At 48.9% G+C, this 27,561-nt stretch overlaps 1 protein-coding gene across 4 annotated transcripts in view; it reads right to left on the reverse strand.

Annotated features, from left to right (window-relative positions):
• Positions 1 to 6,704: 6,704 nt before the first annotated feature.
• Positions 6,705 to 27,561, reverse strand: part of FERMT2 (FERM domain containing kindlin 2) — a 56,561-nt gene continuing 35,704 nt past the window's right edge. The window contains exons 3-16 of one of the 4 annotated variants that reach the window (XM_064715980.1): positions 26,276 to 26,410; positions 22,680 to 22,712; positions 22,020 to 22,245; positions 21,763 to 21,865; positions 21,213 to 21,320; positions 18,951 to 19,085; positions 17,374 to 17,423; positions 15,061 to 15,185; positions 13,629 to 13,735; positions 12,694 to 12,915; positions 10,412 to 10,432; positions 9,837 to 9,961; positions 8,837 to 8,978; positions 6,705 to 7,013 (exon numbers count right to left, since the gene is read on the reverse strand). In XM_064715980.1, the coding sequence (XP_064572050.1) occupies positions 6,840 to 7,013; positions 8,837 to 8,978; positions 9,837 to 9,961; positions 10,412 to 10,432; positions 12,694 to 12,915; positions 13,629 to 13,735; positions 15,061 to 15,185; positions 17,374 to 17,423; positions 18,951 to 19,085; positions 21,213 to 21,320; positions 21,763 to 21,865; positions 22,020 to 22,245; positions 22,680 to 22,712; positions 26,276 to 26,410 (1,706 nt within the window). In that variant the 3' untranslated portion in view covers positions 6,705 to 6,839. The remainder of the gene's footprint in view (positions 7,014 to 8,836; positions 8,979 to 9,836; positions 9,962 to 10,411; positions 10,433 to 12,693; positions 12,916 to 13,628; positions 13,736 to 15,060; positions 15,186 to 17,373; positions 17,424 to 18,950; positions 19,086 to 21,212; positions 21,321 to 21,762; positions 21,866 to 22,019; positions 22,246 to 22,679; positions 22,713 to 26,275; positions 26,411 to 27,561) is intronic. The other 3 variants (XM_064715977.1, XM_064715978.1, XM_064715979.1) reach the window with 3 other exon arrangements.

Here is a 27,561-nt window from a genome sequence, read left to right on the forward strand (position 1 = left end):
GCACAGGGGAGCTCTGTTACCAGCCCTTTGTCCTAGCTGGGGATCAAAGGGAAAATTTTCTGAATGATTTCAGTATCTGACAGGTTCCTGCCTACTTGAGCCACTGTGAAATGTGGGATTGGCCTTTCTGAGTCACTTGGGAATTTGGGAAATATTTTGCTGCTCCTGTGTCAAGCTAAAAAAAGAAAAACCTCCTGAAATGCAGCTCCACAGATCAGACCAAGTACTGATCACACTGATGTGAGCTCCCTGGCAGCTTTTCTGGGATGAATTTGGCATGTTGGGATTTCAAGTCCTTCTCAAAGTGGAGTTTCACATCCTCTCCCCACAGCCCATGAGCAGGGGAAGATCCAGGGAATTGCAAACCTTCGGCCCTGGGAAAATTCCCCGTTTGCATCCTGGAATGATGAAAACCAGACAGAGGAGCTTAAGGGAAACCAAAGGAGCAGTTTCTGGGGGGAGGCTGAAGCCTGAAATATGTGGAACAGCTGGAGGGGTGCAGGGGATTTCAAAGGGAAGGCTGGGATGCCGATGGAAACGGGAGCAGGCCAGGATCGCACTGGTGCTTACGGGAAGAGCTGCGAGCAAGGGGAGGCACTTTATTTGTTTCAGATCTATAACATGCAGCAGATATTTATGGATCCTTTATCTGTTTAGTGCCTCAGGGCTGCAAATCAAAGCCCCCGGGGCTCTTGTGAGACTGAAAGCAAACAAATAAAACCCCCACTGCTCTCCAGAAAGGTTTGGAGCCGCAGGAGCGCGGTCACCGACCCGCCCGGATTTAATCAGAGCCATTAAAGCACTCCTGGTGCTGTCACTCTGGGCTGTGGAGAGCTTTGGATCCTCCCCATCCCTTCCTGCATCGGAGATGAGGGATGATACACCTGGGAAATGAGGCCAGACAGCACCAGGCACATCCACATCCGTGTGTGCTTCCAGCTCTGGCGACGCCAGGTCTGCCTTCCCTGCATCCCTAATCAACTCCAGGAGCATCCCTGCTGCTCCTGAGCGCCCTCAGCGGTCCCTGTGTGGGGCAGGTCGGGGTGAAAGGTGCTGATCCCAGCCCTGGGATGCAGGGCAAGGCCCGGTGGAGCTCTGCATTCCCCCTTGCTGGGAGCACCGGGAATTTGGGAGAGCTGTGCCCACAGCCAGGGCAGTGCTGCCGGCCACCCAGGAGCCCCTTCCCGGCCCGGAGGCTGGAAAATCTCCAGTGTGCTTCCCCAGACGCTGCAGTGACTCACCAGCCCTGGCTTTACCAGGGATTCATTGAAGGAGCTTTTTCAGCCGTTGCCCACCGCAGGAAAGCCCCTGGGGCGGGAGGAACGGGAGAGCTTTTGGAAACCCACGTGTCCCGGGTGGGGGGAATAACCCAGCTCCTTCTGGAGCGCTTGGGGATCAGTTTGAGTTAGAGAAAAATCACGGATTTGTGTCCGTGTTAGAGAAGAATCACAAAATCATGGAATGCTTTGGGTTGGAAAGGATCTTAAACATCATCTCTTTCCAACCAAAGCCACCTTCCACTATCCCAGGTTGCTCCAAGCCCCCAATCCACTTAACCTTGAAAATTTCCAAGGATGGGCAGTGATTGTTCTCCCCCTCACCCCAAACCAGCAGCTCCTCCAAAATGTCCCTTTTCCATCAATTCCTGTCAGCAGGATGTCTCCAAACTCAGCTCTCACTCCCTGCCTGCTGCAGCAGGGGACAGCCCTGCTGGGGAGAGATTTGATACATTTTAGAAATAGATATTTTGTATCCTTATATATAGATATATAGATATAGATGATATAGATGATATAGATATAGATATATAGAGATATAGATATAGATATAGATATAGATATATAGAGATATAGAGATATAGAGATATAGAGATATAGAGATATAGAGATATAGAGATATAGAGATATAGAGATATAGAATATAAAATATAGAGATATAGATATATAGATATATAGATATATAGATATATAGATATATAGAGATATAGGAGATATAGATGATATAGATATATAGAGATATAGATGATAGATATAGATATAAATGTAGATATAGATATAGATATAGATATAGAGATATAGATATATAAATATATAGATACATAGATATATAGATATATATATATATAGATATAGATATATAGATATAGATATAGATATAGATATAGATATAGATATAGATATAGATATAGATATAGATATAGATATATCGTTTATTGCTGTTTTTTAAAATATATCTGAGTGTCTGCAAACCTCTCCCGCATCCAAACCTGCGCCGATCCCGCTCCACACCCGCCCATCTGCTCGGTATTAAATTTCTCGGGGCTTAAAGCGCTGTAGGAATCCCAGCCGAGCCCCCAGGCCATGCCTGGCTCACACAGTCCAATGCTGCATGCATTCAGAGAGGTGCATTTTCAGCCTGGCAGCCGGTTTGCATCAGTGCCTTGCCAAAAAGTGATTTATTTTTTCCTTTTCCCCTCCTCGAGGTCCTGGAGCGGGGTCAGCAAGGGAGGAGCATCATCCCCCTGGCCCTGCTGCTGTTGGAGGGCTGGAGTTGTCCCATTTTCAGGCATCTCTGCCACTTTTTTTGTTGTTAAACCGAGGTTGGAGCAGCCCTGTTGGCTTTGAATCTCCCTCCTCACCATGTGCTTATCACTGGAAGTTGGAAATAATTCCTCTTTCCCAAGCACAGCCGTGGTTTGTGGATGCCAGGCAGTCTCAGCTTTTCCTCCCCGAGGCTGAGTCACCCTGGGGGCTGGGGACACCCACGGGCTGGCTTCTCCTGGGTTTGGCTTTCATTTGGATTGCTGCTTTGATTACCCAAAAGAAACAACCACGGCCACATTTCTGTGTCAGCAAAATAAATCTCCGTGTCTTCTCCCAGTGCTGGGGCTGCAGGAGCTGGGAATGGCTGTGCCTTGCCTTGCCAGGACCCTCCTCATCCTCTGCTGCTGGTTTGATGCCCAGACACCCCAAACCCAGCTGTGATTTCCCCATCGCTGGAAACCCTCCGTGCCCACCACATCCTGGTTTTCCTTTGGCTCAGGATCATGGAGCAAACAACCACAAAGCTCCTCATCCTCTCTGCTGCCTGTCCCCGAGGTGGATCATCCTTCCCTCCCCGTGGGCTCCAGCTCTCCCCATTTCCCTCCTTAATCCCTTTCCCAGTGTGCTCCTCACGCTTCCTCCTCACCCCTGTCCATCCTCAGCGTGTGCCCACTCCCATCTGTGACATTTTATCTGGTTTTAGGAAAACCACATCATTTTTTACCCTGCTCTGCTCCAGCTATCTCATTACCACTTGCATCTTTTCACCCAAGGAGAAAGGAAGTTTTCATCTAGGAAATATCCTGGGAAACCCAGCAGAAAACGACACTGGATCACCTCAAACCCCCTGTGACCCTTCCCTGTTTCCTGCACTTTCCCCCCGGGCTTCTCCCATCTCCCACCCTCGGGGTCTGTGTGGGGAAGGGCTGTGGTTGTCGGCAGCCTCTGCCTTCCCATGGCCCTTCCCCGACCTCCTGTGCTTCTCTGCTCAGCGTTTCCTGCCCCATCCCCTCCCCTGCTCCGGCCGGGGCCAGCCCGAGCCCTGAAAGCCCTGGGGATGGACGGACCGAGGGCTCTGGGGCCGTCTTGTCACCTCCCCATCCTGCTGAGCCCAGGGCAATAGGAGCGAATGTGTTTTGGGGAGGCAATAGGAGTGAATGTTTTGGGGAGGCAATAGGTGAATGTTTTCAGGCTGGGCAATAGGAGGTGAATGTTTTCAGGGAGGCAATAGGAGTGAATGATTTTTGGGGAGGCAATAGGAGTGAATGTTTTCAGGCTGGGCCAATAGGAGGTGAATGTTTTTCAGGGAGGCAATAGGTGATCTTCAGGAACACAATAGGAGGTGGATGTTTTCAGGAAGGCAAGAGGAGATGAATATTTTTCAGGAAAGCAAGAGAAGGTGAATGTTTTCAGGCTGGGCAATAGGAGGTGAATATTTTTTAGGGAGGCAATAGGTGAGTGTTTTTTGAGGAGGCAATAGGTGAGTGTTTTTTGGAGAGGCAATAGGAGGTGAATAATTTTCAGGGAGGCAATAGAGGCGAAGGTTTTTCAGGGAGGCAATAGGTGAATGTTTTCAGGGAGGCAATAGGAGGTGAGTGTTTTCAGGCTGGGCAATAGGAGGTGAATGTTTTCAGGGAGGCAATAGGAGGGGAATGTTTTTTGGGGAGGCAATAGAAGGTGAATATTTTTGGGGGAGGAAATAGGTGAGTGTTTTTCAGGGAGGCAATAGGTGAATGTTTTTCAGGGAGGCAATAGGTGAATGTTTTCAGGGAGGCAATAGGAGGTGAATGTTTTTTGGGGAGGCAATAGGACGTCAGTGTTTTTCAGAGAGGCAATAGGTGAGTGTTTTTTGGAGAGGCAATAGGAGGTGAGTAATTTTCAGGGAGGCAATAGGAGGTGAGTGTTGTCAGAGAGGCAATAGGTGAGTGTTTTTCAGGGAGGCAATAGGTGAATGTTTTTCAGGGAGGCAATAGGTGAATGTTTTTCAGGGAGACAGTAGGTGAGTGTTTTTCAGGGAGGCAATAGGTGAATGTTTTTTGGAGAGGCAATAGGTGAATGTTTTTCAGGGAGACAGTAGGTGAGTGTTTTCAGGGAGCCATCCCATCACACGCCCATCTCTGGAGCTGTTCCAGCCGAGATCCTGGCGCTGCCTGCCAGGAGCGCGCTCGCCGCGCTGCGCTCGCGTGTCTCGGAGCTGCCCGGACCTGCTGCATCCCAGAGAAGGAGCCTGGGGCTGTGGGGCAGGACTGGGAGCATCCCTGGCACGCCCTGGGTGCTGCTCTTGGAGTGGGAGGAATTGCCCAGCCCCTCCAGGCCAGCCCTTCCTTATCCTGGGTTTTATGGAGCAAGGGTGCAGCCAGTCCCGGGGCACGTGGTGTGAAAGGATCGGTGCGGAAATGGGGAGATGAATTTGTGCCAGGGGAGGGTTAGGTTGGGTATTAGGGGGAATATCAGGGGAAATTCCTTAATGGAATGGATGGTCAGGCACTGGCACGGCTGCCCAGGGTAGCAGTGGAGTCACTGCAGGGATGTGAAAGCTTTGTGGATGTGGCAGTTGGGGACATTTAGTGCTGGGTTCAGCTCAGATCCTGTGATTCCCTCAATCCCTGGGCTGCTTCCACGGCCTGGCCAGGGAGTGGGATCTACAGGGGACTCCAAGAGAGCTGGAGAGGGCCTTGGACAAGTGACAGGACACAGGGAATGGTTTCCCACTGCCAGAGGGCAGGGATGGATGGGAGATTGGGAAGGAATTCTTCCCTGTGAGGGATGTGAAGCCCTGGCACAGAGAAGCTGTGGCTGCCCCTGGATCCCTGGAAATGTTCCAGGCCAGGTTGGACAGGGCTTGGAGCAGCCTGGGACAGTGGAACTTCTCCCTGCCCTTGGCAGGACGTGGAACGAGCTGAGCTTTAAGGTCCTTTCCAACGCAAAATATTCCAGAATTTTGTAACTTTTTGGTGTCATTTGTTTCAGCAAACTTGGGATAAGGCAGCTGGAGGGAGCCCAAAGCTGGCATGGGATGGCTCCATCCTATGGAATTGTTTATGGCCTTTCCATGGCACAGGTAGACCCCAAAAACCAGGAGTGGCAGCTGAATGTTAAATAGAAGATTTGACTTTTATTTAAAATAAAATGTATTTGAACATAGTCTTGATACCACGGACTGTGGGAACGCAACACTGGATATTCCTTGGCATTACGTGGGCACAGGACCCCTCCTCGTTAGCGTTAATGTGGGAATGGCTTAATGAACCTGGCAGCCCTGGGCCCAGGGATCAGCTACTGAGGGTGTTGTGGCACAGCTCTGGAATCCCCTTTAACTTAGATCAAAATTTACTGGACTGAAATTGTATTTTTTGTGGGTTTTTTATTCCTCGGTTTGTCCCCGTACCCCTTCCAGACATCCTACAGTTACTGCTGATCTATGCAATATCCTAGCTGGCTTGTGAGACTAGTTACAAAAACTGTACAACTTTATAAAATTTGTGGTTTTTTACATTAGTTACACAAAAACCTTTACTTCATAAACCTTTTACTTCATATCGTAATGAAAAAATTTGCATATCAGAGGCAGAACAGTGACTATGCTGGTGAATACTAAAAGTGTCATAATACAATACGGTGTACAAATAAAATTAAAAAAAAAAAGACAATATAAATGATTATCAAAAGGCAAGTTAAACAAATAAAACCAAGCTATAACAGACTAACAGAAGATCATCTTCGAGGCCACACAAAACTATCCTCAAAGTCATGTCAGGCACCTTCAGAGTCCTGGTGTAGTGTGAGAGGAGAGATGGCAGCTCTGCTTGGGAGCAGGACGACTTCAAACAGGTCAAATGTACAGAATAAAAACACAAAATAAAAAGGAAATAAAACACTCATGCATTAAACATGATAAATAGACTTCATATAGGTTAGCCCTGGATGGCTTTACAAGAAGATGGCTTAGAGTTCTCTTCAAAAATTGGCTTTTTTAAAGTCAGTTAAATCTTTATCCTGATCTGCCCATCGGAGTCTGGATCTGTGGGTCACTGTCACCCTGCCCAGACATGGTCTGGTTATAGCAAATTAACAGAAGTGCTCATTAGTGCACACAGATTAACTGGTCTGGTAATGAAGAAAAAAAAAAAAAAAAAAAGGTAAAAAAAAAAACCAACCAAAAATCCAATTGTTAAAAAAAAAAAAAAGATACATTTCAAGCTTACTTTATTAAGCAGCATTATGTCAAAGGACAGCTTTGGAAAGTTAAACATGAATATGGCCATGGGGGTTCCTGTGGGGCGAGGCTGGCGGGGCTCACACCCAGCCACTGGTCAGTTTGTAGAACATCTCCTCGTCCAGGCTCTCGTTCTGGTCCTTGGCCCGCGTGGACAGGAAGATGTAGCCCCCGATGAACTCGTGCACCACCTTGCAATCCACCTCGGTGCAGATGAACGACACCCGCACCTCGTCCGCGAACTCCACCGTCACCTGCGGGCACACGCAGCCCAGCTCAGCCCCGCCCTGCCTCCCCTTCTCCCTCCTTTCGGGGTGTTCAGATGGATTTCTAATGCCTGAGCTAAACTTTGTGGTGCCAGTGTAGGAGTGAGCCCGGAGGAAGGCAAGGGTTGGAGCTCCTCTGCTCTGGAGCCAGGCTGGGAGAGCTGGGAATGTTCCCCTGGAGAGGAGAAGGCTCCAGGGAGAGCTCAGAGCCTGAAGGGGCTCCAGGAGAGCTGGAGAGGGACTGGGGACAAGGGATGGAGGGACAGGAGCCAGGGAATGGCTCCCAGTGACAGAGGGCAGGGATGGATGGGATTTGGGAAGGAATTCTTCTCTGGTTGCCCAGAGCAGCTGTGGCTTCCCTGGATCCCTGGAAGTGTCCCAGGCCAGGTTTAACAGGACTTGGAGCTCCCTGGGATGGTGGAAGGTGTCCCTGCCATGGCAGGGGTGGAATGAGTTGATCTTTAAGGTCCCTCCCAACCTAAACCATTCTGGGATTCTGTGAATGGTAATTTGGCCTTGAGGTTCTTTATGAGTTCCTTCCCCCTTTAAATATCCTATGACTCTTATTCAAATATTTAGATACTGAAATACCTTTTGTGCCTTTTTTATTCTTTTCTATTTATTTATCCATTCATTTATTTATTTAAATTACCCCTTGTATTCCCCCATGACTCAGAAACAATCCCCCAGTGTGTTTCCACCTCTCCATGGTGAGCACGTGGCCACACGTTCTCTGCTTCCAGAAAAAGGGATTGGGCACAGATCTGTTGAAGTCTGGGCTTTCTTTCCACTCTTCCCTGGTTTTCTAAGTTGAATTTTGGCCACTGAAATACCTTATGGGGGCTGGGGGAGCTCATTTTGGAGTGACTGAACAAACCATTCATTTACTGATGCTCATTCTCTTTTTGTCCCCCCATCACTGACAGCTCTGCAGGAGGGATGGGGATTCCCAGCAGAGTATCCAAGCTGGATAATTGGGATATCTGGGCTTGCAACTGAGTCAAAACAATGACTCTGAGGCAGAGGGGGACGCTGAATAATTTCTCCAGCAACTCTTAATGAGCTGCAAACTGCAGGAGAACAGCCCTCACTGTATCCCTGGCAGTTTTAATTGTGTGTTCTGCCAAAAAGGAGCCCAAAAATTTGTGCATCCAAATGTAACAGCAGGGGGAAAGCCCATCTCAGAGCCTGGGGAAGTAACTACTCTGATTTGTTTGGTATTTACATGAAAGTCTGAGTTGTACAGCAAATGAAAGGAATTTTAGTATGGATAAGGCCCTGTGTATTTGTGTTATGGGTTAGGATGGAGCCTGAGCATCAGTGCTGAGGTTTCACTTCATTTAATTGTGTGGGGTTCAGAGAATGGAGAAAATAATTCATGGATACAGGAGAGAAAGATTTGGGTTTTTTCCTTAAAGGTCACACACAACTCCACCAGTGCCTAAAGGGACTCCAGGAGAGCTGGAGAGGGACTGGGGACAAGGGATGGAGGGACAGGAGCCAGGGAATGGCTCCCAGTGCCAGAGGGCAGGGATGGATGGGAGATTGGGCACTGGGAATTCCTGATGTGAGGGTGGTGAGCATGCCCAGAGCAGCTGTGGCTGCCCCTGGATCCCTGGCAGTGCCCAAGGCCAGGCTGGATGGAGCTTGGAGCAAACTGGGACAGTGAGAGGCTCATGGCAGGGGGCTGGAACAAGATGAGCTTTAAGGTCCCTCCCAACCCAACCCATGTGGGATTCCAGGACTCCAGGAGTGGTTCCTGACTCTCTGACAGGAGCAGGGGAGAGCACAGGGTGTCAGACACATCTCACCATTTTGATCTCCCAGTTGACATTCCACTGTTTCATGTTGCTGAAGCGCCAGGTCTTGACGGCGTCGCCCGTGCTGGCGTCCATGCGGATCAGCCGGTTGTAGGCGATGCCGATCAGCTCATCCTTCTTCCCACCCTGGAACCTGGCACAGGGATTGAGAAAAACAGGTCAGACACACAAACCCAGCAGCTGAGTTTACCTGTAAAATCGTTTTTACAAATCACAGCAGCTCATGTTTTTAATTTCAGCTGCAGAGCGACTTCCCCGGCCAAGGATGTGCACAGGGATGTCCTTGCCCATGGCAGGGGGCTGGAATCAGATGAACTTTGAGGTCCCATCCAAGCCAACCCAACACAATCCAACCCAACCAAACCCAATCCAATGCATCCCAACCCAATGCAACCACACCCAACCCAATCTAATCCAAGGCAACACAACCCAACCCAATCCAGGGCAACACAACCCAACGCAAACAAACCCAACACGACCCAGCCCAACACAACCCAAGACAATCCAAACCAACCTAATCCAATGCAACCCAACTCAACCCAATCCAAAGCAACACAACCCAATCCAAAGCAACACAACCCAATCCAACCCAATCCAATCCAACACAACCCAATCCAACCCAACCAAACCCAACCCAACCTAACCCAACACATCCCATCCCAGCCCAACCCAACCCAACCCAACGCATCCAAACCCAACCCAACTCAACCCAACCCAACACATCCCATCCCAGCCCAACCCAACCCAGCCAAACCCAACCCAACCCAATCCATCCAAACCCAACTCAACCCAACAAAATCCAACCCAATGCATCCAAACCCAACCCAACCCAGCCAAACTCAACCCAACCCAACCCAACCCAACGCTTCCAAACTCAACCCAACCCAACTCAACCCAACCCAACCGATTCCACAATGACTCCAGGGTATTTAACCCACTCCCTGTACCCATGAAGGACACTCCTCCAGCCCAGCCCAGCAGCCGCACCCACCTGGCGTTGAAGTGCGTGATGCCGAACTCGGGCAGCGACTGCCAGGCCTGGATAAAGCGCATCTTGGCCTCGATGAGGCTCATCTGGGCCACGTTCTGGTGAGCCTCCAGGATGCGCGCCGTGATCTGCGGGCGGCGAGACACAGCGGGGTCAGGGGACAGGGGACCTCAGTGCCACCTCCGCTGCCACGCGCGCGGAGCCGAGCGCGGATAATCGATAATTCCTCCCCTGAGCTCTTTCAGCTCCCACTGCTCAGAGCCCACGTGGAGATTCCCATCTCCAGATACAGGAAAGCAAATACAGATCAGAGCTGTCTGACCAGACATGTTCACATTCCCACTCATGCTCTCGGGAACTTTAAGGATGTGAGGAAACAACAAGGCAAATTTGTGGTGCAGGGTTTCCAGTTTCACCCCATAAGTCACTGGGGACTGTTATAAAAACCTACCAGGGCCCAAGTGTCACAGGGAGGGTGCAGGTTTTGTTAGTGCTTTCACCGCTGCTCTCGAAACCAAAGGGGTTCTAGATTAAATTTATTTTAAGTTTATCTTAATTTTATTGTTGCTGTCACTTACCAAGTCTCTTACATAGCCTGGCTGAAGATGGCAAGGCGAAATGAAAAAATAAAAAAAAAAGAAAAGGAGGCAGAAAGAAAAAAAAGCAATCAGAAATATGGCAACAAAGCAAAGAAAAAGTGTAAATTAACTGCAAACCAAAGTTCAAGCAAAAAAAAAAACCAAAACAAACCACATGCACAATTCCTTAGGTGGAAAAGCAGCCAAAGGGAATGTGAGCAGGGACAAGCGAGCAGAGAGTCACCGCTCACGCCAGCCCTGCTGGAGCACTGGAGTGATCCCAGCTGGGCCCTGGCCTTGTGGAGAGATGGTTTTGGTCCTCAGATGGTTTGGGATGGGTTTCAGGAAAAGGTTCCTGGGCACTGCAACAGGCACTGCCCAGGCTCCCCAGGGAATGGGCACGGCCCCGAGGCTGCCAGAGCTCCAGGAGTGTTTGGCCAGTGCTGCCAGGGATGCCCAGGGTGGGATTGTTGGGGGTCTGGACTCTGGTCCTTGTGGTCCCTTCCCACTCAGGACATTCTGTGATTCCTGCTGGGGGTGACGGGGAGGGTGAGCTGCCGGTTCAGATGTGGGTTCATGGCCTCACTTTCCTCTCCACGTCTCTGCACAAACTCAAGGCCGCTCTCTGGCTGGGGAAGCTCGAGGGGGAGCTCAGGAGCTCACTCTGAGCTCAGCAGATCTTTCTGTTTGGGATATGTGGAGTAATGACTGGGATGCTGCCTGGGATTACAAGCAAATGAAGGGAAAATCAGCTGTGCTTCCCAGAGATGTGTCTGCCCCAGCTGGCTCTGACACCAAACTCTGGCAGGGCACCTGGGAGCTCTGAAAATCTCTATTTTGGGTCGGTTTTTGTTTATTTTCATTTAGGATTTGGTGCTTCCAATCCTAGCCTGCCAACCCTACGCTGCTGCACGTGGAGGCAAACATCATCCCAGTGGGTTTGGGGCTGGTGAGGACCCAGAGCCTCCATAAATCCACAGCCAATTCCCATTTCAGCACCTCCTGTGGGCTGCACAGCCTCCTACTCCTCCTCCCCCTCCTTCCCTGCGCCTCAGAAGGACCCTTGTGGTCAAATTCCTGACATTCCTGCAGCCTCCATCCCTCATTCCTCTCAGCAAACATCCTCTGCTGCTCCAGGCTTTGCCTCTGGCCACCAAGGAAAATCCTAAATCCACTGCTTAGCTGATGCCTGTGAGGGCCCTGGTGTCCACATCCTGACTGGGATCATCCCCATCGTGCCCATCCCCACCATTCCATAGATTTTATTTTTATAACCAGGATACTTGCACAGTAAGCAAGTTTTCCAAGCTAATATTTTTCCAGGTGCCTCTGTTTTCCCAGAAACCTAGAAAGTATTTTATATATATAAATATATATCTCTCTCTATATATATGTTAAAGTAGTATATTTATGCAGCCTCTCCTCCATCCAAGGGGATATAAAGGCTTATTCAGGAGAATAATAAGGGCTATATAAAATATAACTCCACTGCCAGGAAATCATCGTGCTGTGCCAATAAAAAGTTATATTTTTCCGGCTTCTCTGACTTGCAGCCTTCTTCTGGGCTTGGAGAAATCACATCCAGCCCCAGCCAGCAGCCTGAAGGATTTAAGTCACCAAAAGGCCACGGAGCAATGCTTTCCTTATTTTTGCTGCTGTTCTGACATATAATTCTCTTTGAGAGAATCCTGCATTTATTCCCAGGGCGGAACAGTTCAGCCCTGTCAGGCAGGGATGGGATGGAGCGTGGATGGAGTTCAAGCACGAGTCACAGCAACTCAAAACCGAAGCAATGTTCCAAGGACTGGCATTTGGAAGCAGTGGAAAAGCAAAGAGAGAAATATGCAAACCGTGTTACAGCCAAGTGTGGATAAAGCACTGCAAGCAACTGCAACTCCGCTGATCCCGGGGATTTCTCCATGGATTCTGTGCAGGGGAAGGGGTTTTAACCCCAGCACCGGGCAGAGATGGGGCAGCTGGAGCCAAACCAGTATCAGCAGGGGCCAAACCATTCCCAGAATGTGTTTAAAATAAACATCAACCAATTTCAAATTCCAATTGAAGGTTCCCCGCCGTGCCCGTGCACTTCACACAGCACGTGGCACAATCCCGGTGCTGGGTGCCATCCCCAGGTGCTGGATCCAAACCAAACCCTTCAGTCCCACCTCCTTTTAGTACCCACGTGCATCCCAGTGAGTGAGGACATCCAAAACATCCAAACCACGCCGTGTTAAACACCAGCACGCGTGTCCAGCCCAGGCAAGGCCACCAGCAGCACCTACCTGCTTGTTCTTGTACTTCTTCAGGTAGCGAGGAGACACCAGGCACTCGGGGTTGATGTCAGTGTTGATCTGCTCTGGGATGAGCTGCGGGTCTGGGTTCAAATGCTGCATTTTCAGGAAGGACAGGATGTTCTGCACTTCCATGCCGTAGGAGCTGTCGGCCATGGTCTTGCCCTTGGAGGCCAGGCGGCAGGCGGCCATCCAGCTGGCGTACTGCGTCTCCTGCCCCCCGGAACAGGGACACGTGTCTGTCACAGCCATGGCGGGACCACCAGAGCCCTCAAACAACACCCCACGGAGCCCTCCCTCCCCTCCCAGCCTCAGGAGACTCCAGCATGCACAAAGACAGGCAGGAACCCAACCAACGTGTGGCCAAAAACCACACGACAAAGCCAAAGCTGATTTTCTGCTCTGAACTCCTAGGAAAAGCAGGCAACCCCTGATAAGGAGAGAGAAATGATGCATCTGACTCCATCTTATCAGAAGGCTAATTAATTACTTGATTATACTAAATTATTCCATATTATATTACATTACATCTAAACTGAATCTGCACAAATCACCCAACTCAACTGCCCAGAACCTCATGAGTGTCTGCTGACCCACAGCCTGCACATGCCCCTGGCCCTGACAGGCCAAGGAAACAAAACACCATCACTCTGGGTAAACAATCTCCAAACTGCATTCTGCTTTGGCACAACACAGGAGCAGCAAATGAGATAAGAATTGTTTTGATCATTCTTTTCTCTGCTTCTCTCGGGTTCAGAGAATGTGAATCCCAAATGAACTCACAGGTGACTTGGAGCATATTTGGAATGCTGAGATCAGGCAGGTGGGAGCATTTTCTGTTTGTTTTTTAAAGAACAGCCCCTGAGCAGGATGGTGGGATGGTGGGAAAAGGTTGAAGAGGTGACCAGTCCAAGAGATGAACTTACGTTGTCGCAGCGCAGCCAAATCTCATTCATCCCCTCTGCCACTGGAATCAGGAGTTTGATGTTGAATTTCTGACCAGAGATGTTCACATCAGGGGTAACTTCACATCCTGCAATGAGGGGTTTAGCAGGGGTGTGAGGCATGATGATTTAAAAAATGGCAAAGAAAGCAAAAATAGGAAAAGAAAGAGCAAAGCTCCCTGACCCAGGGGTCTCTGGTGGCATCTCAGTGCTGCCAAAGGTTTGTCCCACAGCTCTGATGGGATGAACACTCCACACAGCACAGAAAAACCTGTCAGATGTCCCTTTTTACAAGTGTCAGGAAAATGGGGGAGAAAAGCAAGACCTGACCTGAAAGCAATGAAGCAAAAGCAAACCCACAGAACTCCTGGATCCTGCCTGGAATCAGAAATTGATCCAGTGGCTGGCAAACCCCAAAATCTTCATGAAAAGGTGACTGGACAGTTGTTGACTCTCACCCTGAAACCCCTCTATGTTACTGATGAGTGATGGGATGCCATGAAGTGTTTCAGACCAGGCTGGGTGGGGTTTGGACCATCCAGGTTTAGTGCAAGGTGTCCCTGCCCGTGGGAGCAAGGTGGAACTGGATGGGCTTTAAAGCCCCTTCCAAGCCAAACCATTGAGGGATTCCATGATCTGGCTGTGAGCATCCTGCTCCTGGTGCCTGGAGAGGATTCCAAGGGGCTGTGTAAACACAGGGGTGATGAACCGACCCCGCCACGGGCGCCGCGCCAACGCCGCCTCGCAGATTTCTGAAATTGCCGTCACAGCAGATCTGTCAAAAGCTCCCAGAAAGGTCCTGGGGGCCAGGCCTTGCTCCCACAGCAGCCTGAGGTCACCTGGCATCCCCCCTGCTCCCGCATCCATGGGGAGAACACAGGAGCTCACTGCAGCTGCGTGGCTGCTGGAGCAGGAATGTTTCACTTGACACAAGGACAGGCAGCCACCACAGGAATTTCAGCTCCAGAGTGAGCTGCTCCCAGCCAGCAGCAGGGAGAGGAGGAGAAATAAAGGCAGCAGAGGAAGAAAATGGTCTGTTCTTCCCAGTTTCTGCTGTGGGAGTCAGTGCAGTCCTTTGGAGAGCTGACAAAAAGGAGAAGGGGCAGGCGGAAGGTTGGAACAAGGTTTGGAAGGTCCCCTCCAACCCAAACCATTCCGTGGTTCTCCAAGCTCCCTTCTCAAGGTATTGGGGGGCTGGTGGTGCTTCCCTGTGGGATCACACATAATCACACTCAGAACTCCAAGTCTGTGCCACGATATCAAACCCAGCCACTTCATTCCTTTACACACCTTTACCCAACCCCGGGATGGAATTCTGAGACGATAAAGCAGTGGGAAAACAAGATGCAGGAGGAGCAGCCTATTCCTGGAATAAAAAGCAGCTTCTCTTAGCCCAGCCTTGTGCTTCTCTTACCTCTCAGGTTCATCTGGTGAGCAGGAGTCCCGTTGGATTCCTCTTTGCTTTTGTAGCAGGAGATGGAGGTATCTTTGAAGGTGCACCAGTAGGGCTTGTAGCCTTTCAACGTCAGCTTCTTGGGCCTGCAGGACACGTGGGGGGACATCTCACTTGGCCTGAGCTCCTAAAACAAGCTGGAAAGCTCAGTGTTCGCTCAGAATTTCAGCCCTGGCAAGCTGCTGTCAGCAGCCTGGGTTATTCCCACTCCTGCCTGGGGGCTCAGCCATTCCTGCACTGCTGGCTCGAGGAACTGAGCTCCAATTCCAAGTTTGGACTCTTCAATCCCAGGGAGATAATTTGGGGCAAGGTGGGGGGAGCTGGAGGGCTGTGCTGCAAAACCAGAGGAGTCCATGAAGCGCTGCAAACTCTGCCTCTGCAGACACCACATGGAACTGGAAGCACTCTGCTCGGGCTCTGGGGGAAGCAGCACTTCCAAGGACGCGTCAGTCACGCACACGCCTGAGCGCACTCCTTGTTTTCTTTTTAAACACTCCTCAGCACAAAAGGTTCCCTTCTTTTCTACACAGAGCATGGATTTTGCTCGACTCTGCAGGAGAACTGGTGGCCCTGCAACGTGAAGCACCCTGAACTCATCTCAGCACAAGTCCAGAGCCTTTACAGAGCCCCAAGTATCAGAATAGTTTAACCTTCCCTGATTCCTAAACTTTATTCTAAGGCTGGATCTGCAGCCTCTCAGGCATTTCTTGTGTTTTCACCTCAGAAAATGCTGCTGAGAGTATTTTAGATGGGATATTAAGAAGAAATCTTTCTCTGTGAGGGTGGGCAGGCCCTGGCACAGGGTGCCCAGAGCAGCTGTGGCTGCCCCTGGATCCCTGGCAGTGCCCAAGGCCAGGCTGGACAGGGCTTGGAGCAGCCTGGGACAGTGGAAGGTGTCCCTGCCATGGCAGAGTTGGAACAGGATGATCTTTAAAGTCCATCCCAACCCCAAACACTCTGGGATTCTGTGATTTTAGCTGGCAAAGGCAATAACCTGGCTGGCAGGGGAGACAGAAGCATTGCAAATCTCCACAGCCACACCAGGCACGTGCTGGGACACATTTAAAAATAAATATATGGAATTAAATATATGGAATACAAGGGACATGCACTGCTCCCCCAGTTCTCCTCCCCAGCTGAAGTGTGACAAGAGGCACATCCAGAGCTGGGACAGCTCCAAACATTGCACCACTCACACTGCATTTCTGGCACTGAAACACCACCTGAGCCCCAATTTTAGGAGCAAACAGAATTCTGTGTTCAATCTGTGCTCAATCTGAGAGCCTCAAACCCCAACCCCAGGGTTCAGGGCTTGCACTGAGTGAGGAACCAGCAGCTTCTGGCTGCTCCATCCCCTGGTGCTCCAATTTGCAGGCAATTAGCTCCCGGAGTGGTGCCTAATTTGATTGGCAAATCAGCAGATCAAGGGGAAGAACAAGTTTTTTGTTTGTTTGTTTGTTCAAAGGAGGGAAAAACACCCACTGAGGGGCTGGGCACAGCCTTGAATCTTCATCACAGTTAAGGCAGACCACAAGCCCAGACAGAGGCAGAGACCTCATTAATTCCCCTCTGGACAGGGAGAAGGGGTTTTCAGGGCAGAGAGTGCCAGGTTCTGGCTCCAGAACCAAACAATTCATAAAATAAAGGTTTGTTCCAGAGCTACTTCACTGTCTGCAGCTTTTTCCCCCCACCAGCACTATCCTGCAGCTCTGCTGTGAAATCCCATCAGCGTTTCCAGCTTCCAGAACTTTCACTGCAGCAGGCAATAAATTGCAAAAGATGGTGGTGGCTGCCAAAAATGCTCCTCCAAGTGCACACGCTGCTGCTCCCGATTTCCATGAACCACCAACCAAGCCAAAGTAAGCTAAAAAAAAACCCCTAAATCCTGAGCAAGCTGGGAGAGGGGCAGAGTCAGCTTAACCTGCTCCTTTTGGCATGGAGAGACTGGAATCCTGGCTGGGTGGAATTCCTCCAGCCTCCTGCAGACCAGGAGGGGTCTTTGAGGGAGGTTTTTAGGTTTCACTCCTCATTTTAGGATGGTTTGTTCTCTCCTGGGCATTAAAGAAACACCCAAGCACACACTGCTAGCTATAGGATGCACCAGAGGAGGAAAACACCTTGAATTTTGTATTCAAGAACCAATTAACTTAAGTATTGAATATTTTGAATATCATAAGGCAAGGAGATAAAAATAAAAGGAAATTAAGAGGCAAGACCATTAATTATTCACAGGCATTACCAGTTCCACAAGCAGCTCTTCCCATCAGCACTTACTTGAAGACTTTAATGTAGTCAGCGAGCTCAGGGATGGAAGTGATGTCACCCTGGAAATCAAAGATTATCCCAATCACTGGGAGCAGTGGGATCCCAGGGAAGGGAGGTGGTGCAGGGGAGGGATCCAGGAGCACCATCAGGGCTTAGGGGCTGGGAAACTGCTCTGAGAAAGCCCCAGCCATTCCCAGCAGTGGAAAATGCTTTCTGTTTTGAAAGCAGAGGACAAGGATTGATTTTCCTTTGAGGAATTCCTGCTGCTGCTGGAGCCAATTCCCAGCCCAGGGTCACCATTGCACAGCGAGTTTTCTCCTCCCTTCACTTATTCCTGATGCTCCAAACAAAAAGGGGAAGGGGCACCTCTGCGGAGAACTAACTGGGATTTCTAAGCCTTGAAATATTTTTTTTTCTCCCCCAAAATGTTGAAAATATTGAGTTTAAATTCCCTTTTTTTGCATCAGGGTGGCAATGCAATTCCCAGGAGCTGGAAGTAAAAAAAAAATTTCAAGGGAGAGGGAAAGGGAGGATTGCTCCAGGAGCTTCCAGTAGCAGGACAGTTTACTTTCAGTCTGCAATGAGAAACTGTTTACAGATACCACAGGGGAAAAAAATGCAGAATCTAAACAAACAATCCAGTAATTGCCCATTATCCGTATTCAATTACTCGAATGCATCTGGAAATGGCTCCTGCTCCAAAGCCCTACGGAAAGGGATGGGATTTTTTGGATGAATCATTGTCCTCTTCACTCCTGTCTGGCAGGGACTGTTCCTCACTGATGTGTTTCAAATCTGGTTTTGCAAAAGGAATTAGAAAATATGTCTTGGTGATAAAAAATTTGTTGTTATTTCTGGTTCATACTGCAAAGCTCTGCTGTTGTTAATGCCAATAAAGCATCTGAGGATGGATGTAGCTTCAAACAGACCCGTCATAAACACTTAAAAAATTATATGAAGTGTAAAAGTGGAAAATTTCAGATTTTAGGGTTGGAAAGAGATGGTTTAAATGTGCAAAATGCCTGGAAAAGCTGTGCTGGGCCAAAGCTGACAAGATTGAGTCCTTTTAATGCACTTTAATTTTCAGGCTTTATATTTTTAAAGGTGGAAACCAGTGTTAAAATGACATATCAAGAAAAAAAACCCCAAATGCTCTGAAATACAGACCTAGGCTAAAATCCAGCCTAATAAAAATAGAGTTTCATAAGCCTAAATTAGTTCTGAAAATCCAGCAGCTGCTTTAGGTGCTGTAAAATGTGAATTAGAAACAGTGGAAGAGGAACCTCAACGTGGAAAACTCTGTAATTTGGGAGAATCAGTGGTGAGGATAAAAAAAATCACTTAATTTCCATTTAGTTTTCCATTATTTCATCAGGAGGGTGGCTCGGTGCAGGGGGGGATCAGTAAAATCCTGGCTCCTCCAAGACTTTTGCTGCCCAGGGTTCCCTCTTTCCAGAACTATCCCTTGGTATCTAAAATCCCTGTATTTTAAAGAAAATATTACTGGGGCGTGGGCAGCTTTCTCATCAGAACGAGAAGAAAAATAGGAAATAAATGAGGTTGGATGCCTGGAAAACCTCCCTTACCAGGATTGTTGACGTCTTGCCACCTTCCAAGGTGATTTCCAGGTCCGAGAGCGCGGCGTCCACCTCGTCCACGTCCTTGTCACTGTGGTTCAGGTGGTTTTCCGAGGACATGATGGACAGCTTGTTGATGTGGTACTGCAAGGCAAGGCCAGGGTCACCCCTGGGTGCTCCTGTGACCCCAGGACCCCACGGGACCATGGTGACACAGCCACCATGCTTGGGAAGCAGAGTGGGACACCAGGAGCAGAGGCCAGCAAATGCTGGGGGGGGTTTGCTGGCTCAGGAAGGACCATCCTGGATGGTTCCAGACCAAGGAGTCTCCAGACACATCCTGAGGGAGATCTCTGGACCCCACAGGGCAGAGCTGCTCTGTTGTGGTGTGTTACAATGTCCTGTTTTACCTTCTCCCTTCCCCCTCGCCCCTCGCTGAGTGTGCCCTGTCAGTCAGGCTAACATACCAGCAAGGCGTCGTGTGATAGGTGTCCCTAGTCCCTTGAGACCCTGCCCCTTCACCTGGTTGGTGGCTCACCTGTCCCCTCCCCTTCCCCTGCCCTGAGCTTAAAAGGTTAATGAGACCATGTGGCCTCCATTCTGTTAGCAGCAGTGGCCCGGTGCAGACATCTCTGTACCCATGGAATAAACATCTGGCAACCTTCTAGCAGAATCCACTCCCTTTCTCTCCACCATCGCCAGAAGCTCTCTCTCCTGAGGTAAACGGAGTCCTGACAGCCTGGATTGGCCCCGCTGCAATCTCCAGCAGCCAAGGTATCTCTGGGGTAAAACACCGCAGTGCTGCCTTTGGCCCAGCAGCGAAGGTCAGAACTGGCCCAGGCACCATCTAACTGGTTATATTGGGATTCATATTCCAATACACTGCTCTTTCCACCAGGCTGAGGTTGGAAGGGACCTCTGGAGGTCACCTGGTGCCACTCCCTGCTCCAGCAGGGCCACCTGGAGCTGCTGTCCAGGACCAAACCCACCTGGCTTTGGAGGAACTCCAGGGGTGGACACTCCACAGCCTCTCTGGGCAAACTGTGCCAGTGCTCAGTCACCCTCCTGGTATGAAGATGCTTCCTGATGTGCAGAGGGACATTCCTGTGTCCAGGCTGTGTCCATGCCCTCTGCTCCTGCCACTGGGCACCTCTGTCCACCCCCTTTCCTGCCTCCCACCAGCTGTTTATGGATATTTGTAAGATCTCCCATCTCTGGAAGTGTCAAAAGGCAAACTGGACGGGGCTGGAACAACCTGGGATAGTGGAAGTGTCCCTGCCCAAGGCAGGGGGTGGAACAAGATGACCTTTAAAGCCCATTCCAACCCAAACCATTGTAGAATTCTTTGTTTTTGCATCTGTTTTCACCCCAGAAAACCAAAACATCCATAAAATCTCACAGGAAGAACCGTGCCCAACCCATGCTGGAGCACTTGGATGTAAACTGAGCCATTATATTTCTGCTTTTCTCTCTTTTTTTCCTGGGAGGGGCCCTTGGAGCAGGCAGCCCCGCTCCTGAGGGGGACATTTCTGCTTCCTACAGCTCCAAGGTGTGCCAGACCACACGGAACAAAGGCCTGCCATCCCTCTCATGAACTCAATAGCAGGTGGAGCATTTATGCCAAATCACACAGAGCATTTCACAAACCAGATAAATAAATAGTTCTGGGAAAGCCACAGATTATCCCCAGCTGGTTTGGGGGCAGAGAGCCAGAAAGGCACAGTTCAGTGACCTCGTGTTCGTATGGGATGGGCTAAGAAGGACAAAACTAGAAGTTAAGATAGATATAAACATGTTTGGTAAAAGCAGGTCAAGTTCTTTTTCATGAGGGATAATCAGTGGCAAGTATTTAAATTATCTCATAAACTCAAGTGAGGATCTGGAGATGGATGGGAAATAACCCAACTCCTACCAGCATGAGAAGGCCAAGCTCCCATCAGAGACAAGGTGAGGCTTAAAATATGAATTTAAACTGAAGAAGGGATGGTTTAGAAGGGGTGTTGGGAAGGAATTCTTGTCTGTGAGGGTGGTGAGACCCTGGCACAGGTTGCTCAGAGAAGCTGTGGCTGTCCCATCATTGGAAGTGTCCAAGACCAGATTGGAGCATCCTGGGATAGTGGAAGGGAGCTGGAACTGGATGAGCTTTGTGGTCCCTTCCAACCCAAACCACTTTGTGATTCCACAATTTCATTTATCAGATTAACGAGCAGAGAAGTCTGAGGACAAAACCAAGCCTAACCCAACCCAGGGGCGTCTGGGGCCGTGTCTCACCTGCAGTGCTGCAAACATCATCATCTCCTCCTCCGTGCACTCGATCTCCTCCAGCAGGATGGCCCACTTGGACTGCTCGTACAGCTGGTTGATCCTGATCGCGTCGTACTGCGGCACAGGAACGCGGAATGCTCGGAAAACCAGGAGCCCAGCCCGACACAAACCACCCCATCCACTGAAAGCTGTCCCTCCCCATGGCAGGGGGGTGGAATGAGATGGCCTTTAAGGCCAATTACAACCCAAACTATTCTGGAATTCTATGATCTCTCACCTCAACACAATGATCTGAGAATGAAAATCCTCTGCCACTGACAAGAAGAACTTTAAGAACTCTTTAGAAGGCTTTAAGAGCTCTTGAAGCACCTCTAGCAACACCCAAATCCCCTGGTATAATGGAGCACAAATCCTGGGTTTGATGCCTGCACAACCAATTTTCAGACTTCAACAGCCTTTGGGAGATTTACCAATACAACAGCACGTTAGAGATCAGGCACCCTTCGCTCCAAAGGATGGAAAATTCAAAATGGGAGCGGAACAAGGAGCTCCGTACCTTTGGATTCAGGTCAAAAAAGCTGTAGTACTTGAACCGGAGTAGCAAAGCCTCGTTCTCCTTCACCTCCTGCTCCATGAGGGATCGGGACGAGTCCAGCCACCTGTGGATTGCCAACACGGGATAACGCACACGGGATAACGCACACGGGATAACGCACACGGGACGCTCCGGCGGAGTCCCCACGACGCTCTCGAGAACACCATTAAAAAATCATCCAAAAAAAACCCCCCCAAATCCTCATCTCCTGCACTCACCCTTGGTTGATTTTGGCCTTATCGAGCAGCGTCTGGGGCTTGTACATTTTGGCTAAGGACTCCGGGGAGGTGACGGGCTGGCTCACGGCCAGGATTCCCGGGTTGCCCTCGGACAGGGCGCTGTCGCCGAACCAGGCGGACGTGGGGGACAGGGGGCTGCCGTCGTGGGCGTCGTAGGTCGGCGTCATCGTTTTGCTATAGAGTCCTGGGCTTGAATAGATATTTCCTACCAGCGAGGGGAATAAAAGCCGGGAATTAGCCTCGGGCCAAGCCCTGCCTGCTCCCGGCCACGCCGGCTCTGCCCAAACCCGGAGCCGGCGCATGGAAAACTTTCCCTTCTCATCTTTTCTCAACGGGAAAACGCTGCGCTGCTTGCTCTCCCTGTCCCTCTCCTCTCTCTTGGCTCTTCTCCAAGAGCAAAACTGATGGAAAACTTCCAGCCCAAAGGATGGGAAAAGACTCAGGTCTCCCACACCGGGAAGCTCCTGCCCCCTGTGTTTCTGTGGCATCTGGGACGTGAGTGGCCCCCGACTTACCGGTATTACCTGTTGCTTAAAGATTTTGGAAGTCAAAAGTTTTAGAGGAGCAGGAAAATAAACTAAGGGTGCAGCCAAAGAGACCAGAGGCAGAGGGCAAAAGTCCTATTGAGGTGGAGCTCACCTTTGACGGGGCCGATGTAAAGAATATCGGTGCCTATAGAGAGGGAAAGAAAGGAGGGAAGTGAGAAGGAGAGAGAAAGTCACCCGGAGAGCAGGAGAAGGACAGAAGCCAAAAATGGGCATTGTTGGAAGAGGGCAGAACAGCACAGGTGAGGTTGCACCACCCTAATGGAGCGTTTGCAGCGGCGCTGGTGGCAGCAAAGCAACTGAAGTGACGTCCCCAGGACAGCTGGGCATGGAAATGTGGCATTCCCGGATGGAAAAGCTTGCTGAGGTGGCCACACAAGTTCAGGATTAATGTGCTGAGTGGTGCAATGTGGTGCCAGACTGATCCCAAAGCAAATGTTACTCTCCCAGGCCTTTTGAAGCTTCGCAGCTCGTACCGACTCAAAGCACACATAAAAACACCCAAACATTTAAAAATTATTAATTTGAAGAGAAAAAAAACAAATCCAGCTCGGTATCTCATAGCTTAAAATAGCTGAGAGCTTAACATGAGAGGTTGTGGCTGCCCCATCCCTGGAAATGTTCCAGGAGAGTCTGGATGGGGCTTGGACAACCTGGTCTCTGGAAGGTGTTCCTGCCCTTGCAGGGGGTGGAATGAGAAATGCTTTAAGTCCCTTTTTAAGTCCCTTCCATCCCAAACAATCCAATCAAACAGCCTTTCTTCACCTCACAGGGACACTGAGTTTTTACATAAAATCCAGATTTTCAGAATAAGGGAGGATCAACCACCATCTCCTAATGCCAGGAATTCCCCTGTGTGCACACATCAGGCCAGGAGCTCACCCAGCATCACCTGCTGGGCACAAATCTGCCCACCAGAACCAGCAGGTCCAACACCACACTGGATTTTTGGAAAAAAATCCTTCCTAAATCATGAGCCTGCAACTCAATGCACCCAAGCTCTCCCTCCCAGAGCTCTGCTGAGGGTGTTGAAGACGGTGACAAAGTTGAAATGTCACAAACAAAACCTTTTGTGCCACCTCCTGCTGCTGCCCTGAGCCACCACCTTGGCTCCAGCTCCTTGCTCCAAACCATCCTCACACCCTCATGGCCAAGGAATGACAGAAAACTGAGCTGGACTGGAAAAGTCCAAGACCAAACCAAAGGAAAAACCTTTCTGAACCCTCAGTTGTCACAATGGGCTTCCAAGGAACGGGAAGGATGGTGGGAATCAGCAGCATCAATGTCACTGACAGCCAAAATCATGGCTAGGAAACTCCAAATAATTACAAACCTGATTCTGAACTGCCTGACAGTGTGGAAAATGTAAGTGAAAACCACCAAACAAGGATGCTTTTAATGCTCCTGCTCGTTTTGCTGGCATCCCAGTCTGGATGAATAATTTGGGGACCTGTAAGCACCATGGGGATCTGTCACCAAGACAGAGCCAGCAAACCAGGCAGGAGAAAAAAAGCAGCAGGGATGTCAAAGGATGGAAAAATCCACCTTCATTTGCAAGGAAAAGGCCAGGGATGATTTCCAGGTATTTAGACCAGGTGTTTGCACTTTGAGAGCTGGGACTCCACAATCCTGAGGATCCCTTTCTTGAGCTATCCTGTGATTACAAAAGCAGCAGGAAGCTGCTCTCCCCATGGATTGTTACAGCAATGGAGCAGAGAACTCCAACAAAAACCAGCCATAAACCCCCATAAACCACTTCCCCAAGGAGCTCTTCCCTCCTCCCCATCCACCCTCACTGCAGCTTCAGCCTTCACATGGCTCAAGCACACAAGGCTGAGCATCAACTGGAACAACAAGAGAAAATCCCACTTTTTGCCCCAAATTTTGGGCAAGTTTTTCCATGAATATCCCCCACACTCCTGACTGAGTGTCTGCTCCATCAGAGCAAAGCTTCCCCTGCACTTTTCTCCTCATCTCTTTCTCCAAACACCTGAAACATCTCAAAAGAAGCTTCCCTTAAAAAATTTGCCCCAGGCAGGCAGTGTCATGGAAAGTTCCAGCAGAAATAGCTACAAATTTGGCTAATTTATATAAACAAGTGACTACAGGTCTTCTAATGGAAAGTGTTGGGCAACACATCCTGTGGGTGTATTGACAACTCTGCTCCCTGGGATTTAAATGGTTTCACTGCCAGGTTTGGGGTACTCAGTGACAGAACACTGCCAAGACATTGAAATCAGCACCTCCTGAATTATTAATTATTTTTCCAGAAGCTTTCAGCACACAAACTGATGTTGGAACAACACTAGCAATGATTTATTCAGATGAAACCCACGGCTTTTATCGAATGGCACCTGAACAGGCAGGAATTCAACCTGCTGTGAGTGATTTCATTCACAAGGAGAGCAAAACCAGCCAAGTGACTCGCTGGAAGAGCCATAAATAATTAAAATAAAGCCCAGCTTCTGCATACATTTCCCCCAAAGAAGGCCAAGTCTTTCCTATTAATCTAACAGAGATGCTCTCTGTGAACACTGCCTGTTGGAAAGGCTTAGAATGGACTTTCAAGATGAAAATGCCAAATGGAAATGAAAATTGACTGGAGCCTTGCCCAAATTCTCTGAGCCAGGAGTGGAAGAGGACAAGGCCAGAAGTATTTTTAATTTTAAGAGAGGAGAAAGAGTGGGATCAGAGCAGAAGGAGGATTATTTTTCCTTGTTCCAGCCCCGTGGTGCACATCAGCCCGCACAGCCAAAACCTTCCTTTCTGCAAGCCCTGTGCCACCACTGGCATTAACCACACTCCATGACCTTCCCTGCAGCTGATTTAACATCAATTAACACAACTTTACAATTCCAAGGTAGTTTTTTTTAATTAAAGCTGCCCTGCTGCCCTTGGATTGCTGGATTTAAACCCGAGAGCTTTGGCAGCCAGACCCGTCTCTCCTGCTCACCACTGTGGCTTTCTCCACAAATCCATTTGGGATAAAGTGCTCCCACTTGGCCAAAATTATGGTTTAAACTCCTGCCATTTGCCTTCAGACACCAGACTTCCAGCAGCCATGGAAAAAAGCTGAAAAACCCCCTCTGCTTGCAAACACCTGCATCAATTTGCTGCCTGTGGCAACTCCATCAGAGATGTTACTTCATCAGGGATGTTACTCCAGCAGAAATTCCCTTCCCAATCCTGCTCTGGATCTGGAATCCACACTGGCCAACCAGCCCCCAGCAATAAAAGGATTTTTTTAGCATCACAATCCACAGCTACACCGTTCATGTAAAGCAACACGACAGCAATTAATAAAACCCTGCCCTTGCTGGGCTGTGAACACGGAGCAGAACGGTGGCACAGCCTAAACCACGCCGGGAATGTAGACATGAGCAACGATTTTCCATTTAACTCCTTTCTTAACAGGCTAAGAAAAGCTCTCAGCAACACCATCTGAGTGCTCCAGCGGCCACCCCTGGGCTCTGGGCTGCCCTGTGAAGCCTGGGGGTTGCTCAGCTCCCAGAAATGCGTGACAGCTCCAGCCCCACACATGCATCCGTGCCAGCGAGTGCTGCAGCCTGCCAGGACCTGTGCCATGGACCTGGGCTCTGCTTCTTGCACAGACCCTCAGAAATTCCAGCAGCCCCACGGTGCTGTGCCCGTTTTTAACCCTGATCCCGGTTTTTTTTGTTGCCAGCTCACCCGACCCTGGCGTGATCAGAGGCCCCTCCAGCTCGAAGGTGTCGTCCTCACATTGATCGTCCAATTTCTTCTTTTTTTTCTTTGATGGATCTCTGGGTTTCCTCAAAAGGGAGAGCTCTTCTGGATGCCTGATGTCTGGAGGGGAAAATGGACAACTTTTGTAATGGCGGGATGGGAAAAAAGGAGGAAAAAGGTAGGAAAAGGGAGAAAAAAGGGAGAAAAAAAAGAGAAAAAAAGAGAAAAATGCAGAAGAGAAGAGAAGAGAAGAGAAGAGAAGAGAAGAGAAGAGAAGAGAAGAGAAGAGAAGAGAAGAGAAGAGAAGAGAAGAGAAGAGAAGAGAAGAGGAGAAAAAGAGGAAAAAAGAGGAGAAAAGGAGGAAAAAAAGAGGAGAAAGAGAGGAGAAAAAGAGGAGAAAAAGAGGAAAAAAAGAGGAAAAAAGAGGAAAAAAGAGGAAAAAAAGAGGAAAAAAAAGGAAAAAAGAGGAAAAAAGAGGGAAAAAGAGGAAAAAAGAGGAGAAAAAGAGAGAAAAAGAGGAAAAAGAGAGGAAAAAGAGAGGAAAAAGAGGAGAAAAAGAGAGGAGAAAAAGAGGAGAAAAAAAGAGGAAAAAAGAGGAAAAAAAAAGAGGAAAAAAGAGAGAAAAAAAGAGGAAAAAAGAGAAAAAAGGAGAAAAAGAGAAAAAAGAAAAAAAAAAAAGAGAAAAAAGAGAAAAAAAAAGAGAAAAAAAAAAAAAAGAGAAAAAAAGAGAGAAAAAAGAGAAATAAAAAAGGGGAAAAAGAAGAATATCTTTCCATTAAGAACAACATCCAGCAATGCCCAGTATCTCCCTTGGATGAATTTCCTGCTCTGTAATGGTTAAAAATCAAGTTGAGAACGTTTTTCCTGCAAGCCTGTTGGAAAAAAGTATTGTCCTTGGCTGGAAAGGTAACATAACATTTGGATAAAATGTGGAATTTCCCAGGTGTAGTCACTCATATGTAAATGTGAGCGCTGTGACAGAGCCTAGTAACACCTTCAAACATTAAATATAAATAGTAAAAAATAATAACCTCCACATTAATATAAAATTAAAATAATATATAGTATTATAGTAGCACACAATAATATAGAAATAATATAAAGAAATGGAAATAAAAATTACAGAAATAGAAAAAAGAAAGAGAGATCAGCACACAAATCCCTACTTAGCCATGTAGGTAATAGGCCAGACCCTCTCACTTCCACAGGAGCAATCCAAGAGTTAAGCCATTTATTTACACATCACACTGGAAAGTTTAAAGCCTATAATT

Source organism: Zonotrichia leucophrys, chromosome 5 (assembly GCF_028769735.1).
Source record: "Zonotrichia leucophrys gambelii isolate GWCS_2022_RI chromosome 5, RI_Zleu_2.0, whole genome shotgun sequence".
NCBI classification, from domain to species: Eukaryota; Metazoa; Chordata; class Aves; order Passeriformes; family Passerellidae; genus Zonotrichia; species Zonotrichia leucophrys.